Source organism: Gavia stellata, chromosome Z (assembly GCF_030936135.1).
Source record: "Gavia stellata isolate bGavSte3 chromosome Z, bGavSte3.hap2, whole genome shotgun sequence".
In the NCBI taxonomy this organism is placed as follows: Eukaryota; Metazoa; Chordata; class Aves; order Gaviiformes; family Gaviidae; genus Gavia; species Gavia stellata.
This window is the reverse complement of record NC_082637.1, coordinates 39,016,275-39,032,107: the sequence shown is the minus strand read 5'-3', so window position 1 is coordinate 39,032,107 and position 15,833 is coordinate 39,016,275. Positions and strand designations below refer to the sequence as shown.

The 15,833-nt window shown below is 45.7% G+C and overlaps 1 protein-coding gene across 1 annotated transcript in view; it reads left to right on the top strand.

The window, feature by feature from the left end:
* Positions 1-8,122: 8,122 nt before the first annotated feature.
* MLLT3 (MLLT3 super elongation complex subunit) overlaps positions 8,123-15,833 on the top strand; it is a 138,322-nt gene continuing 130,611 nt past the window's right edge. Inside the window, exons 1-2 of the mRNA XM_059833848.1 lie at positions 8,123-8,153; positions 8,672-8,852. Of these exons, the coding sequence (XP_059689831.1) occupies positions 8,142-8,153; positions 8,672-8,852 (193 nt within the window). The 5' untranslated portion in view covers positions 8,123-8,141. The remainder of the gene's footprint in view (positions 8,154-8,671; positions 8,853-15,833) is intronic.

The following is a 15,833-nucleotide window of genomic DNA, read 5'->3' as shown; positions in this document are numbered from 1 at the left end:
GATGAATATGGAGTGTGAGTCTGTGCCAGAAAATTCCCATTTAAGGGATTCTGGAAAACAGAATTGTCTCACTGGTATCTGTTAAGAATAAATGAATTTTCCGGTTACTGTCAACCTTATTTTGTCTTATTCTAAACCATGACACAAACTAGAACTATCGAAGAAAAAACATCTCCCTTTGGTGGAAGACTTTTTTTTTTTCTTCTTTCCTGTTTCTTCTATGGATGAAAACTAAAAGTCCAGCAACCCTAATCGTACAGTGTAACAGAGACTCTTTACTTCCTGAGTGCCGTCTTTCTTGCTAAACAGTTTAGTATATCACCAGCTGTATCACAGCTACTATAAAAAGCCTAATAGCTACTCTATTTGCCTGAGACTTTGATTTCTTGACTTCAGCATAAAAGCTAGCAGGAACACAGAAACACAGACTTTTACAGAATCAGAGAATCACTAAGGTTGGAAAAGACCTGTAAGATCATCAAGTCCAACCATCAACCCAACACCACCATGCTCACGAAACCATGTCCCACAATGCCTCATCCACACGTTCCTTGAACACCTCCAGGGAGGGTGACTCCACCACCTCTCTGGGCAGCTTATTCCAGTGTTTCACCACTCTCTCAGTAAAGAAATTTTTCCTAATATCCAGCCTGAACCTCCCCTGGCACAACTTGAGGCCATTTCCACTTGTCCTGTCGCTAGTCACTTGGGAGAAGAGACCAACACCCACCTCTCTGCAACCCCCTTTCAGGTAGTTGTAGAGAGTGATGAGGTCTCCCCTCAGCCTCCTCTTCTCCACACTGAACAACCCCAGTTCCCTCAGCCGCTCCTCGTAAGACTTGTGCTCCAGACCCCTCACCAGCTTCGTCGCCCTTCTCTGGATATGCTCCAGAACCTCAGTGTCCTTCTTGCAGTGAGGGGCCCAAAACTGAACACAATATTCGAGGTGTGGCCTCACCAGCACTGAGTACAGGGGCACGATCACCTCCCTACTCCCGCTGGCCACACTATTTCTGATACAGGCCAGGATGCCGTTGGCCTTCTTGGCCATCTGGGCACACTGCTGGCTCATATTCAGCCGGCTGTCAATCAACACCCCCAGGTCCTTTTCTGCAGGGCAGCTTTCCAGCCACTCTTCCCCCAGCCTGTAGCATTGCATGGGGTTGTTGTGACCAAAGTGCAGGACCCGGCACTTGGCCTTGTTGAACCTCATACAATTGGCCTTGGCCCATTGATCCAGCCTGTCCAGATCCCTCTGCAGAGCCTTCCGACCCTCCAGCAGATCAACACTCCTGCCCAACTTCGTGTCTTTTGCGAACTTACTGAGGGAGCACTCAATCCCCTCCTCTAGATCATCGATAAAGATACTAAACAAGACCGGCCCCAAAACTGAGCCCTGGGGGACACCACTTGTGACCGGCCGCCACCTGGATTTGACTCCATTCACTACAACTCTCTGGGCTCGGCCGTCCAGCCAGTTTTTTACCCAGCAAAGAGTGCACCTGTCTAAGCCACGATTTGCCAGCTTCTACAGGGGAATACTATGGGAGACAGTGTCAAAGGCTTTACTGAAGTCCAGGTAGACAACATCCACAGCCTTTCCCTCATCCACTAGGCGGGTCACCTGGTCATAGAAGGAGATCAGGTTGGTCAAGCAGGACCTGCCTTTCATGAACCCGTGCTGGCTGGGCCTGATCCCTCGGTTGTCCTGCACGTGCCCTGTGAGCACCCTCAAGATGAACCTCTCCATAATCTTCCCCGGCACCGAGGTCAGGCTGACAGGCCTTCCCCAGATCCTCCTTCCGGCCCTTCTTGTAGGTGGGCGACACACCGTCAAGCCTCCAGTCATCTGAGACCCCCCCTGTTAACCAGGGCTGTTGATAAATGATGGAGAGCGGCTTGGCAAGCTCCTCCGCCAGCTCCCTCAGCACCCTTGGGTGGATGCCATCAGGCCCCATAGACTTGTGAGTGTCCAGGTGGCATAGCAGGTTGTTAACTGCTTCCTCCTGGATCATGGGGAGTTTATTTTGCTCTCCATCCTTGTCTTCCAGCTCAGGGAGCTGGATTCCCCGAGGATACCTCGTGTGGCTATTAAAGACTGAGGCAAAGAAGGAAGTAAGTACTTTAGCCTTTTCCTCATCCTTGGTGTCGATATTCCCCCCTCCCCCGCATCCAGTAAAGGATGGAGATTCTCCTTGGCTCTTGTTTTGTTGTTAATGTATTTATAGAAGCGTTTTTTGTTATCCCTTACGACCGTGGCCAGATTGAGCTCTAGCTGGACTTTTGCCTTTCTAATTCCCTCTCTGCATGGCCTAACGAGGTCGTTGTACTCTTCTTCAGTTGCCTGCCCCTTCTTCCAAAGGTGATAAACTCTCCTTTTTTTCCTGACTCTCAGCAAAGGCTCCCCATTCAGCCAGGCCAGTCATCTTCCCCGCCGGCTCTTCTTATGGCACATGGGGACTGCCTGCTCCTGTGCCTTGAAGATTTCCTTCTTGAAGAATGTCCAGCCTTCCTGGACCCCTTTGCCCTTCAGGACCATCTCCCAAGGGACCCTCTCAACCAGTGTCCTGAACAGGGCGAAGTCTGCCCTCCGGACGTCCATTGTAGTGGTTTTGCTGACCCCCCTCCTTACTTTGCCAAGAATCGAGAACTCTATCATTTCATGGTTGCTAAGCCCAAGATGGCCTCCAACCTTCACTTCTCCCACCAGTCCCCCTCTGTTTGTAAACAGTAGGTCAAGCAGGGCACCTCCCCTGATGGGCTCCCTTACCAGCTGCGTCAGGAAGTTATGTTCCACCCACTCCAGGAACCTCCGGGACTGTTCCCTCTCTGCCCTGTTATGTTTCCAGCAGACGTCTGGTAAGTTGAAGTCCCCCACAAGAACAAGGGCTTGCGACTGTGAGACTTCTGCCAGTTGCTTGTAGAATGCTTCATCTGCTTCTCCATCCTCGTTGGGTGGTCTATAACAGACCCCCAGCAGGATATCCATCTTGTTGGCCTTCCCCCTCATCCTTACCCATAAGCACTCAACCTTGTTGTCACAATCATTGAGCTCTATACAATCAAAACACTCCCTAACATACGGAGCCACCCCACCACCTCTCCTTCCTTGCCTATCCCTCCTGAAGAGCTTATAGCCATCCATTGCCTCACTCCAGTCATGTGAGTCGTCTCACCATGTTTCTGTGATGGCGACTACGTCATAGCTGTCCCGCTGCACAATGGCTTCCAGCTCCTCCTGTTTGCTGCCCATGCTGCGTGCACTGGAGTAGACACACTTGAGCTGGGCTATCGATTTTGCCCCCAACGTCGGCACGCCACCCCTAGGCTCATCTCTAGGTCGCCTGGTTTCATCCCCTTCCCCCTTCAAATCTAGTTTAAAGCCCTCTCGATGAAGCTCGCCAGCTCAGTGAGAATCCTTTTCCCTCTTGAGGATAGTTAAATTCCATCTGCAGCCAGCAGGCCTGGTGCCGTGTAAACTGCCCCGTGGTCAAAAAAACCAAAATTCCTCCGACGGCACCATCCTCTGAGCCATGTGTTAACCAGGTTCGCTTTCCTGTTCCTTTCAGTGTTCCTCTCTGCCACTGAAGGGATTGAGGAAAACACTACTTGTGCTCCCAATCCCTCAACCAGTCTCCCCAGCCCTCTGACGTCCCTCTTGATTACTCTGAGGCTTCTTTGTGCAACCTCGTCGCTGACAACCTGCAAAACCAACAGTGGGTAGTAATCGGTGGGCTGTACCAGACCAGGGAGTTTCCTAGTGACCTCTCTCACCTGGGCCCCAGGGAGGCAGCAGACTTCCCTGTGGGTTGGGTCTGGTCGGCATATTGGGCCATTCTGTTCCCCTCAGGACGGATTCGCCTACGACAATTACCTTCCTTTTTATCTTAGTAGAGGTGGTTTTGATGCGTGGGGCAGACTGTCTTGCCCTAGGCAGCCCCCTGTCCCCCTCTGGGAAGACAAAGGACAGTTCTCTCGCTTGTGTGATTTGCTCTCTTTTGTAGTACGTACATTTGATGCTGCCAGACCTAAAAGGACGCTTCCTTTCTCAGAAATTAGTATATCAGGAGGAAAGAAAGAAATCAAATCCTATCTTTACAGCCTTCTGAGAAAAGCAGGGCAAATAAGTAAATCTATGCACAAGTATATCTTGTGTAAAAATGTCATCATGGCTCTTAACTTGCAAGATAGTAATCATCTTTGCAGATCTTTAAGATGGAAGCACATGCTTCCATCCCTCCCATGGATCCTGGCAAGTGAATGTACATTCAGGATCAGGCCCACTGTGACTTCTCTCTAGCTATAACTATGGATCATTTGTGTTCTTATACAAAGGGAGAAATAAATTTCAACAGGCAGAAAGGTTGTAATTATATTAAGTAATAATGATTTTCAGAACAAACTGGGGAAGACCAAATCTTTGCAGAAGAAGAAAAGCTGGAAGGAGGTGGACAAGAAGTAGAAATATTCCAACTTAGAGTGATGCCTTTATTTTTGCATTTGACTACTTTGATTGTCTGCCTTGTTCCTACTGAGCCAAACAAAACTATGAGGTAACTCATACATAGAAATTGTCCATACTATTTTTTTCCATTCAAATTCAGTTGAAAAATAGTGTTATATGCTTATATGGTACCCCCGCAACAGAACATAATTTATTACACAGAAAAATGATGTCCCTGACTTCTGCCACAGAATCAGAAGCAAATACATTCTTCATGATGTCAAACTATTATGGAAATAAGGAAGGAAAGCACAAACAGACAGTCAAGATCTTTGAAGAGTTTTCCAGAAATGTAGAGAGATACCATGAAAGGATTTACTGTCTAGTTAGGAAGATGTATGGAAGACAGGAGTTCCTATATAATAGCATTTCAAACCACAGTGATTCCCATATAGATTTCCTTAATAAAATAATACCTGTACCTGAATATTTCAGGGTAGCATTCTGTGGTCCTCAAGTCTTAAAGTTGTGGGTAGATAGCGTAGAAAAAAGTTTTAGGGCTAATGCTGCAGTCACTGAGTATGGAAATAATTCCATAGACCTGTTTCAGTAATGAATCCATATTACAGAGCATTGTTCTGCTTTCTGCATAATTGCTGTCAGTAAGATAGTATGTTCAATGCATTTGAAGTACCTATGAAACTATGTATGTACGAGCTCAAATACCCACTGAGATAGATAATTTTAGCTGCCTATGTTTACAAACCATATACTCTTTATGGACTAAATTAAGGTTTGCCTATTACTAATTTAAGGACATTTGTCTAATTTTTTAAAAGCAATAGTAAGAAAGCAGAAATGTGCATTGTAATTGTCATAAACCACACTGTATCTGCCATGCTAAGAATGGAGTGGTAGCACCATTTTGATAGCAGAGAAGCCCATCTTCCATTTCTTCACTGTGAATTTTATGCTTATATTGGCAGCGTAACATGAAGTTGGAACATGGGTGATGGGACGGAAGAAAAGAAAGAGGGGTGGTGTGATTTAAATAATCATGCCCAGTTACTACTGTAAAATCATCAGTACTTCAAATTTATTGTTGGAGTAAGAATCAAACAGTACTTCCAGGAGTTGCATTACTCAGTAATGAAAGGTCACATACGGTTTGAAATTAAATATGTGCCACTAATGAAAGGCAAAATATTTTTAGTGTATATTTTATTGTTATGATTGGAAATGTGTTACACGCTCAACTCTGCACTAACATGGAAGAGTATATTGCGATTAAGCACCAAAAAAACAGTATATTCTGAACAGTAAAAGCCGTCACTGACTCAAAAATGCTCAAGGGTCTGATTTCCAATGAAACCAAAGGGATCTAGACAGCTAAATGCTCTTGATCATCTGTTCTCAGTCCTTACAAGTTCCTTAAGTGACTGAACACTTGAGAAGAGCAGCTCAGCCACAGCAAAACTGGAACCTTTCTAGGAGAAATGCTGGGGATCCTCAGCCTGCAGATTGCTCTGGCCAGATGTCCCTGACACCTGGAAGCGCACTGCTTTAAGTGTGGTAGCGCTCCAACCTTGCCGTCCTTGCTCACATGCATAATCCTTACTCTAGTAAATAGTGTCAGTATCTCTTTTTATTTGTCTTGCATGTACGAAGTTTTAAAGTTACTGGAATTAGCTTTGATGTGTTTATGGACTCAGTGGGAGGTGTTATGCATGCTGGCTTGCTGGCTAGCCCAACACAAGATTAGTAGAAGATATGTGAACTACTAGATCTGCACATTGCAATTTTAAAACGTGGGTATTCATATACTTGAGCGGTTAATGTTAATAAATTTCAAGTCGCATTATAACTTGTGGAATTGTTACAAATTGTATTCATGCTTTCCAGTTGTTAGTACTGTTTTTATTAATTAAGGCTTACAATATCTGTAAGAAAAATCAGACACAGCTCAGTAGTTTTGAAGGAATTACTAAATTATGGTAGAATTTCGATAATGCGCGTTTCTCATTCTGAAGTGAAAAGAGGGAAGATACGAATCGTGGGTAGTTAGAGCCTTCTGGCGAGGTCAGATGAGGACATTACCGCAAGGACGCCGTGCGCCATCTCTTGGTGAGGTCTGCAACACCCGGGGAGCGTGTTTCGCGTGTGCATATGTACACTTCTCCTGGAAAGAATTGCTGTGTTGGCTGTCGAATCGTTGAGTTACAATTGTCATCAGAACAATTACCAAAAATATAATTATCGAACAGTCAAAAATAGTTTTCAGTGTGGCAGAATTTAGTATAGGCAATTTTGGACAGTTTTACGGCTGTCAGAAAATACTCATCCCACGAGCCCCAGTCCTGTGATTTGGATATTCGCGGTAAATCACTTCCAGCTCGTCACTGGCATATTCCTGTGGCATAAATCAGCATGTGATCTTGGATAGTACGGAAAGTATATGGAAATTTTGAGGTTGTAACTGTTGCTGTAAAAGAATGTCAGCCCGTTAATGGTAGAAATGACAGTTCGTGCTACAAATACGTGTTAAATAATGCCAAGTGTCATTTCCTGCCTGCTACCCATCATCACCTGTAATAGCTGTGCAATTAGGGCATTCCCTTCATGCCTTCCTCCCTTTGTTTTTGCAAGAGGATTTATTGGGGGCTTTTCAGAAACATGTGTTTGTGACAGTACACGAGACGGAGGCTGAGGTTTGGGGGGACAGGTCCTTCTTTAGTGTACCTTTGGCACAGGGAGTCCTTTTACTTAGTTTTGGCCGGAGATCTCTTGCTAGGCGCAGGCCGGCAGGTCCCAGCAGCGGAAGCCAACGGGCGGGCGGCCTCAGCGTGTTTCCATTTCCCAGCGGTGAGGAGTTACTCGCTGTCGGTCCAAACCACGGCGATCCACGCTGTCGCCGACAGCTGGGGATCCCGCCCGCCGGCTCGCCCGCGAGCGAGCGGCTTTGTGGGGGCAGCGGGGAACGGCGCCGCGGCCGTTGGCGTGAGGAGAGGGAGAGGGCGGCAGCCTCCTCCGCTCGGCGTCGGCTGAGGAGAAGACCGCTACGCCGTTTCTCTTTTGTTGGTAGCTCTTCCTGCTCGGTTTCCCTTCCCGCTTCGGTACAGCGCCGTCGACCCCCTCCCCCCTGCTTGGGGTGTAGCGCTGCCAGGGGCAGGGTCCCCGCTCGCCCGACCCGGGGCACGCACCCTCCCTCGTCCCGTTCCTTCCCGTCCTGTTCCTCCCCCAACCTGTTACTTTCAGGGTCGGCGGGACGGGGCGGGGCGGGGCGAGGCGGGGCGAGGCGGGGTCGGGCGGAGGGGCTCGCGGCCGCACCGCCGCGGGCCATTGGCTGACCGCGCCGCCCCGGTGCCCGCCCCCCTCCGCATACTGTTATGTCTGTGTCTCGGTGTCAGTCCTGCCGACAACGCGCATGCGCGGCGGGCGTTCATCCAGCCGGCGGGGCCGGGGCGAGCGGTGAGGCCGGCGTTGCCGCGGGGTCGGTGCGGTGCGAGGGAGGGGAGGAGGCGGCGGAGGCCGCAGCGGCAGCGGGAGCAGCAGCAGCAGCAGCGAGGCAGAGGATGTCCGCCGCCCGCCCGCCGCTCCTCTGCGCGCCTGCCATCGCCTCCACGTCTTCATGAATTAGCGCAGCGGAGTGGGGGCGGGGGACAGGAGCGAGCGCCTCAGTGCAACCGGCGCCGCAGGCATGGCCAGCTCGGTGAGTACCGTGGACCCGCCGCCTCCGCTCCGCGCTGTTCGGCGTGGCCGTGTGCTCGCCGCCGGGAAGGGGTTGGCGTGACGGGGAATTCCTCTTTGCGTGCGGCTTTCCCTGCGTCCCGCTGCCTCCCCGCCGCTCCCGGCAGCGGCACAGAGCACGCACGCACGCACCCGAAGGGAGGCGGCGGGTGTCGCCTCAGCCATGTTCCTGTCGCCGCACCAGGGGCGCCGAGCGCGGAGACGCCGGGAGGGGGGACGGTGAGTCCCTGACAGCGGCCCCCGGCTGCCCGCGCCCGCAGGACGGCACCGCGGGCCGGCGGCCGCGCTTCCCCGCGTCTTCCCTGTGGCAGCGAGAGCTCTTCTACGCCCTCGCCTGTAGGGCCGGTTTTTTGTTGCAGGGTTGCTGTGGTGCCTTTCTATTTTTGCTCCTCTTGCCGGGTTCATGGTTCCCCTCGGCCGCCCGCCCAGCCCCGCTTCTTCGGGCGCTCACCGGGCGCTCCCTGTGTCTTCCCCCCACAGTGTGCCGTCCAGGTGAAGCTGGAGCTGGGTCACCGAGCCCAGGTCAGGAAGAAACCCACCGTGGAGGGCTTCACACACGACTGGATGGTGTTTGTTAGAGGGCCCGAGCACAGCAACATTCAGCACTTTGTGGAGAAAGTCGTCTTTCATCTGCACGAGAGCTTCCCCAGGCCGAAAAGAGGTAGGTAGGGCCCGCCGCGGGCCGCCCCGACGGGACCGGCTTCCTGCTCCCGCTGCCGGCGGCCTCCCCGGCGCCGGGCGGCAGGTGGCGGGGTCTCCCCCCGAGCTGAGCGCTTCCAAGCCGGCGCGGAGCGGGCGCAGCGGACGGGTCTGTGCCGGTCTCCGTGAAGAACAAAAGCGGCCGTCAGCGCCGTGGTGGGCTGCCGGTGGCCCTTGTCCCGACCCCCTTGGGACCGCCCGAGGTCGGCGGGGAGGGGGGCGGTCTCCTTTCTGCCCCTTCCCCTCTCCCGCACTTGCTGCCGCGGGGATCTCCATTCGCGGCTGCCCGCAGCCGCAGAGCCCGGGCCAGCCGTGGGTCTGGGTCCTGCTCCTCACGGTCTTTCTCACTTGTCGGTAGCGTGGGGCTGGCTTCTGTCTCGGGGTAGGCCTGCATCGGAGGTTTTTGCCTACGTGTTGCTTGCTTCTGGCTGGTGTTGCTTTCTCCCAATGTACTAAATGTCTGACTGGGACAGGGATATCTGGAAATGTGTTCCTGCTCCAGTTTTGGTACTTGTGTTTGGACTCCCGCAGCAGTTAGCTTCTTGCTTCGTTCTCTAGTCCATTGTCCGGGCTTCAGCGTTTCCTAAGTACATGAAAACTTCTTGAAAGGTGTGTATGTGTCTTGCATACGTACGCTTGTAAGTTGGGATGGGAGAGGTACGAGAAGCGTTTTGTTTTCAGAGCTGATTCCCGAGCCCTTACTGCCCTGATTGTTGTAGTTGGATTAGTAGAGGTAACAGTACAAATTAAGTAAATGAACAGGTTTATTTATCTATGCAGACACAATGTTGGAAATTATCTTTCATTTGATCTGTAATCTTTTTGGCATCCTAGAACTCGTGCAGTTCCTTAGAACAACATTATAATAAATCCTCTCTGCTTATGGCTAGGTGGGGAAAAATTGAATGTTCAGGGAGCAAAAAACAGGAAATTTCTCAGTGTTGGGATAAAAAAGTTTTTTTTGTGGTAAGGTAAAAATGTGTATTTTGATTTAGTGTTGCTCTGTTTGAAGATACCAAGCTGTGACCTTTTTACATCAATTACTGTGTTTCTTCTAGAATATTTTCCTTCCCTTAAGCAATGGAATTTAAGAACTTCAGTATTTCAACTGCTGATATTATCTTCTAAAGTATAAGCTGTTAATTCCCTTTTATAATCATAGAGTTGATACATTTTTAGGTCTACCGTAAACCAGCACAGTACTGCACAGTTTTCAGTGGGTCGTATATAATACTGCAGTGTTTCTGGTGAATTAAATTGCCCCATTTCTACTGTAGAGTCTTTCTCCTGTTTTCTTCTGTTTCTTGTACAGAAAACCATGACTTTAAGTCAATCTAAATAGTTTGGCAGAGCAACTCCTGAGAACAGGTCTGAGTAGTCTAAATAGATGAGCTTAGATGATGTATTGAAATCCGTGGCAGAAAGTACGTTTAATACTTTGAAGCTCTGACTGCATAGGGGGTGTTTTTGATGTTCTTTGCTGTTATTAGCCATGCTTTATTTATTTACTTGTTGTTGGCTGGCCTCAGGGAACATGATTCTGCAGCCCAGACTTGGGGGTTGTTGGTTGCTAGGTGTGATGTGGAGCTTGCTAATAGGAATATATTTTAGGACTTTTGCAAGTGAAAGATGCATGGTTTGCCACTGGGAGTGCTTTGTGTCTCCAGCTGCTGAATTTAGTTATGCAGTCATTTAAGCCATTGTTTTAAAAGTGTTTATTTTGAGGTTTTATTTGTATGCATCATTTTCATGATGTGGCAACTGCTGGGAAAGATGCCAGCTTATATAGCTTGGGAGGGGACTTGTCATACTGTGATTGCACACGACTTGAATTGTAGGAGAACACTGCAGCCGCTCCCATCCAGCAGAGCATAAGCTCAGATGGTGAGCACTCACTTGACTTCTGGGCTTTGCCTAGCGTTCTAAAACTAGGGCAATGAGTGAAAAATAGGTGCTGAAGAAATTTCAGGCCCCTGAAATCACAGTGGGGAAAGATGAGCATTGTGTTGCCAAGAGTGATCTATGCGTGAATTACCTAGTATATTTTCTGCTGTTCATAAATGTTTAAAAGAATGGTGGTGATGGGTGCCTTGTAAATGGGAGGGTTTCGTTTGTCTTCCTAGTTTGCAAATACAGTTAAAATTTTTGACAGAAATATTCTAGGTTTTCTTGGCTTTGTAAATCAGTGCTCTTAGTTTGATTTGACCTCAGATGGCCTTCAGGGTCGTATCTTAAGTGTTGCATATTTAATGGACATTATATGGATGCTTGTAGCATTAGTCAAACTACCTGTTTTCCATCACTTCAGAGTAAGTTATAAAAGTCATTATTTTAGTGTAAGGTAACTTATCACTTGGAGATACTCGGTAAGTTCTCAAACTAATCCTGAGCCTTGGTATTAGCAAGCTGAAGTAGATGTGAAATACTTAGGAAAAGTGAGTACTGGTATACTGACTAGCCATAATAACACTTAGCTCTCTGATAAGTGATCTTTTCCTCTCTGGATTCATGCTGTGAATGGCTGCTCTAACATGTATGCTTGCTAGAAAAAGTTTTAATTCATTAAGTCTATCTGTTGACCTCACAGATCAATTTGAAAATAATAAACGGGTAGGCTATCATAGGCGTTATTAGCTCATAATGTGTTTCTGTTGCTAGATTACTTTTTATTAGGGGCATGGTCATTCCAAATGTCAAGATTAGCAAGGGAAATTAATTACTTTGAGTGCATTTGCTTTGCACATTTATGAGAATAGCTGGATAAACTGACAGTTTGCTGGTTATAACTCTGGCTTTGCTTATCTCTTCTGGCTATACTAAGGATTATGGAAATACTAGAGGTCGGTGGTAAGTTTGCAAAGGCGTGTCCAGGTGTTTGTTCTACTAATAGCTGCCGCAGAGCAAGCAGGGTCCTGTACCCCAAAGTTGCGTCAGTTTTAAGGTGGAAATGTAGCTAGGAACAGTGTTCTGTCATTGGAGCGCAGAGCAGGTTGCTTTGTATGTGTAGATAGGATGGGAAGGTGGTGGTGACTAATAGGGAACAGAGTGTAGGTAAGCTACAGTGACCTAATCAAATAGTCTCCTTCATCTTTGACTGTGTCTCACCTTTAAAAGCTTGAGCTTGGCAGCGGTTTTATTGTTTTCTTTTGTCTTACGGTGTCTGAGTGCTTCAGTTTATCCTTGCACAGTGGAGCATACAGGCATTTGCAGTGACTGGTTCCCTGTGCCTTCCCATTTAATGGCCTGCTCCTGCCATCTGACTTCCATAAGTACTTTCATGGTGGGTGGCTACAGGACTACTTGTCAGGTTAAAGAAAGTAGACTCATGCCCAGACTTAGTTTTCAGTGGAATTTGCAAGACAAAAGCTCTCCAAAATCACTGTGCAATCACAAATACCAGTTTTCAAATCTTGTTCGCTTCGTGATGCTGATGTAAATTTGTTAAGCAAAGACATGGTGAATTTCTCAAATTCTAAATTTATTTCAAAGCATGTGTTGCTTACTTTTCATTATTCATGTGAAGAAAGTAGTGCTGTGTGTAGAAGTGCAGTATTTTAAAGCATGTCTATGGAATGAGATTTGTTGCCAGGTTATGGTTAGTTTTGATCTGCTTCAATACTGCCTTCTAAAGAGGAGCTGTTGCTATTGTCTGATTATGTGTCGCACGGTTTCTTTGGATGCTAAGCAATGTATAAGCATTTTCTTCCTCTTCTTACCTAATGAATGTTGGTGCTCTGCAACAACAGTCTGACTTGCTAAACAGTTTATAGAAATATTTTCTTTACCTTATCTAATCAATGTTGGTACTCTGCAACAGTAGCCCAACTTACTATTTGTCTTACAGTATTTCAGTTGGATAAGGAAATGAATCTCTTGTGTTTCAATGACTAATTATAAGTACAGGTCAAAAACTACATTTAAACTAGGGTGGCCTGAATGGTTGAGTTTCTATTAATCAGGGGTGCATTTTGACAAACTAAGTTCTTGTAAAAAAGGGATGGGCTAATATTTCTGTGCTAATAACTTACTCACTATGAAAATGGCAGTTTGGACACTGGAATGTTGTAACTTAAAAAATGGGAGGTGTTGCTTTCCTCTGCGGAGCTGAGGGGAACAATGCTTATAGCATAAGTATCTGTAGATAAACCCTAATACAGTATGCAGAATGTTATTTATAAAGGGGAAACTTCTTTTTGATTCAAAAAATTACATCTCAGGGCTTTTTTGTGCCCTATACACTACCTTGAAATGAAAAAATTCCAATCAAATTCTGCTTCTGTGCATTTGGATTCATTGTACAAAAACTGAACTAAGTTGACTGCATCAGTTGCTCAACTTGTGATGAACAGATTTGTGCAGTTTCAACATGTAGATAGGCTCCTCCATGGAGATGTTTTGGTCTGCTTTAGAGGAATGTTAAAATTTAGACAACGTTTTTTACAGTGACAGCTTAATCCTCTTGTGAAAGCACATCTCATACTATATTATAAAACAGTCTCTAGTGATCTATCTATATTTTGGCTGTAAAAATGCTTCATGAAGGTCCCTAGAAGTATTTAGTGATTATACGCTTACCAAGAAAATCAGTGAAATGTGTTAGAATGAACTTTTATTAGGAAAAATGATGCATTTCTCCCTTGGTTACTTCGTGATTTTTTTTTAATTTTTTTTATTTGCTTTTTGAATATTTTGCTGTGCTAGGAGGCACATCAGTGGAAGGGAGGGGAAAGAAGATCCTTAATGTTTCATTCCTTTCCTAGCCCCATTTTATTAATGTGTTGACCACAATGCAAATGCTGCTTCTTTTAGTAGCTTGCATTTTGTCTTGTAAAACTTTGGAGAAAATGACCAAACAATATTATCTCACTCTTGCTTAATTTTTGTTTTCTTTTGGCAACTTTTTTAAATACTATATGTAAAACAAAGAAAAAAAGTCTGTCCCTGCTCCATTTAAATTCAATGAGAGACTTAATTCTCTATTAATTTCAGTAAATTGAGTGGTGTGAGGATAGGGACTCAGAAGCAGATTCTTACCATATGACTTGAGTTTTCCCTTTGTTACCAACAACCACAGGCAGATGGTCAAGATCAATAAAGTTGATCCAACAGTTCTCTGCTGGATATTTTAGTAGAATATTTAGCTACACTTGTAAGAAGAATAGCTTAGGTTAATTGTAGGTCTGTTTTGGTTGGGTTTTTTTTACCCTCTTAAATTTTGCCTAAGCCTAACCCTCTAGGTATGATAGGCATGTGGGAGTTTATTTTTTCCATGTCTTACAGATACAGGTTTGGTACTGCATCTTTTAGGTCAGATGGTGTTACTTCAGTTAAAAAATGGTTGTGTTATTGGGCATGGTTTTGCTCAACAGTGGATTTTAGCTGCAGCCAAATGAGACTTCTGATGTCTAGTGAAGAATTTCATTTGTTTAACAGGAAACTTTTGAGACCTAATGTTGTTACCTCTTCAATAAGAGGCTGAATAGCTTGGAGAGTACACATGTGTTTTCAGGTGCACTTTCTAATTCAGCCTGATGGAAATCACAATGGCATTTCACAGTTTTCTCTTTCAAAGAGAGTGAGAAGAGTTTGAATGTTAGGGAAGCTATCAAGTTTCATCTTCACATGAGTGCCATCAGTAAATGATTGGTGGCTTTGGTAAGATGCTACCTGTATAGGAAAACCTGTTTCTAATAATTTCCCCTCCCTGGTATGTCTCTAAAAATGATGGCATTCCATGTCAATGCTTATGCTTTATTTAGAAGTATACAGTGTACTGAGGACTTAATTCCTAGATTGTGCAGTATACATCTGTTTTATGAGGCTACAAATCTGATGATGCCTTTCCATCATAAGTGATTTGCTGTCTGTGAACACTTGCATTGCATCCAACTGAAATGAAGTTAAATGCAGACTGAAGTGTGGCAATGGGCTCTTACACTTCCTCAAGACATGCAGTGACTGTACCTCAGTGTGACGAGACATGTGAATAACAAGGCTGCTACGTCCTCCACTGTCACAAACTTACAGTTCTTCAAGTTTACTTACTTGCACATTTATTTGTGTGGTTTAATTGTGTGGTTTATGTGTTCAGTGCGTGCTTTTTATCATTCTCCTGCATGGGATGTCTAGTTTAGGCTAGATTTCCTCTCCCTGCCAGTGTGTTGTCCCTGTGTGGCTTGATGGGCATGTTGCTGTGTGGTGTTGGGTGGGTTGGTGGTGTGGGTTTTTTTTTAAGGTTGGACTTGATGATCTTACAGGTCTTTTCCAACCTTAGTGATTCTGTGTTTCTGCAAGTGCAAATGCTGATTTTCTGTCAGAACTGCCAGTCAGTTCTGACACTCGTTTCTTAACTCTTAAAAGATGAACCTAGATTATTTATTTCATATTAAGTTAACTTTGAATAGCATTTATTTGCTAATATGGTATTTTTAGTTTTAAGAAGTTAGGGTTACATCTTTCTAAAGCTACAGTATTAATACTCTGTGATTGTAGATCTTGCGGATTTTTAGATGGTAGGAAATCAAATCCAGTTTCAGGGCTATTATACACAAGACTTTTTGGATAGCTGTAGAATAATACTCACTCGAAGTACAGAAAGCCAGGTTCTGGTGTGTTAAGATCAGCTCTGTTGCTTCTTTAGTAAGATGAGGGGGGAGATACCTCAAAATGTTTAAATCAGTAGTTGGTTAAATTTTGTAGTGTTTATTTGAGAAAATGAAAACAGCTGTGTTATTTGATTGCTGTTTATTGTTGTTACTCTGTTTACTTCGGTGCAGTTTTTACCCTTAGAAAAATAAGTATGTAAGAAATCTTTAAACAATGTATTTAGTATTACAGGTTAGACAATCTGAACTGCAGGTGTAATTATGTCTGTTAAGATTTTTCAGTGCTGTATTAGTAAGCTGTGAAATCTTGGAAATTCGATTTGTGTTTTTTTTTTGTG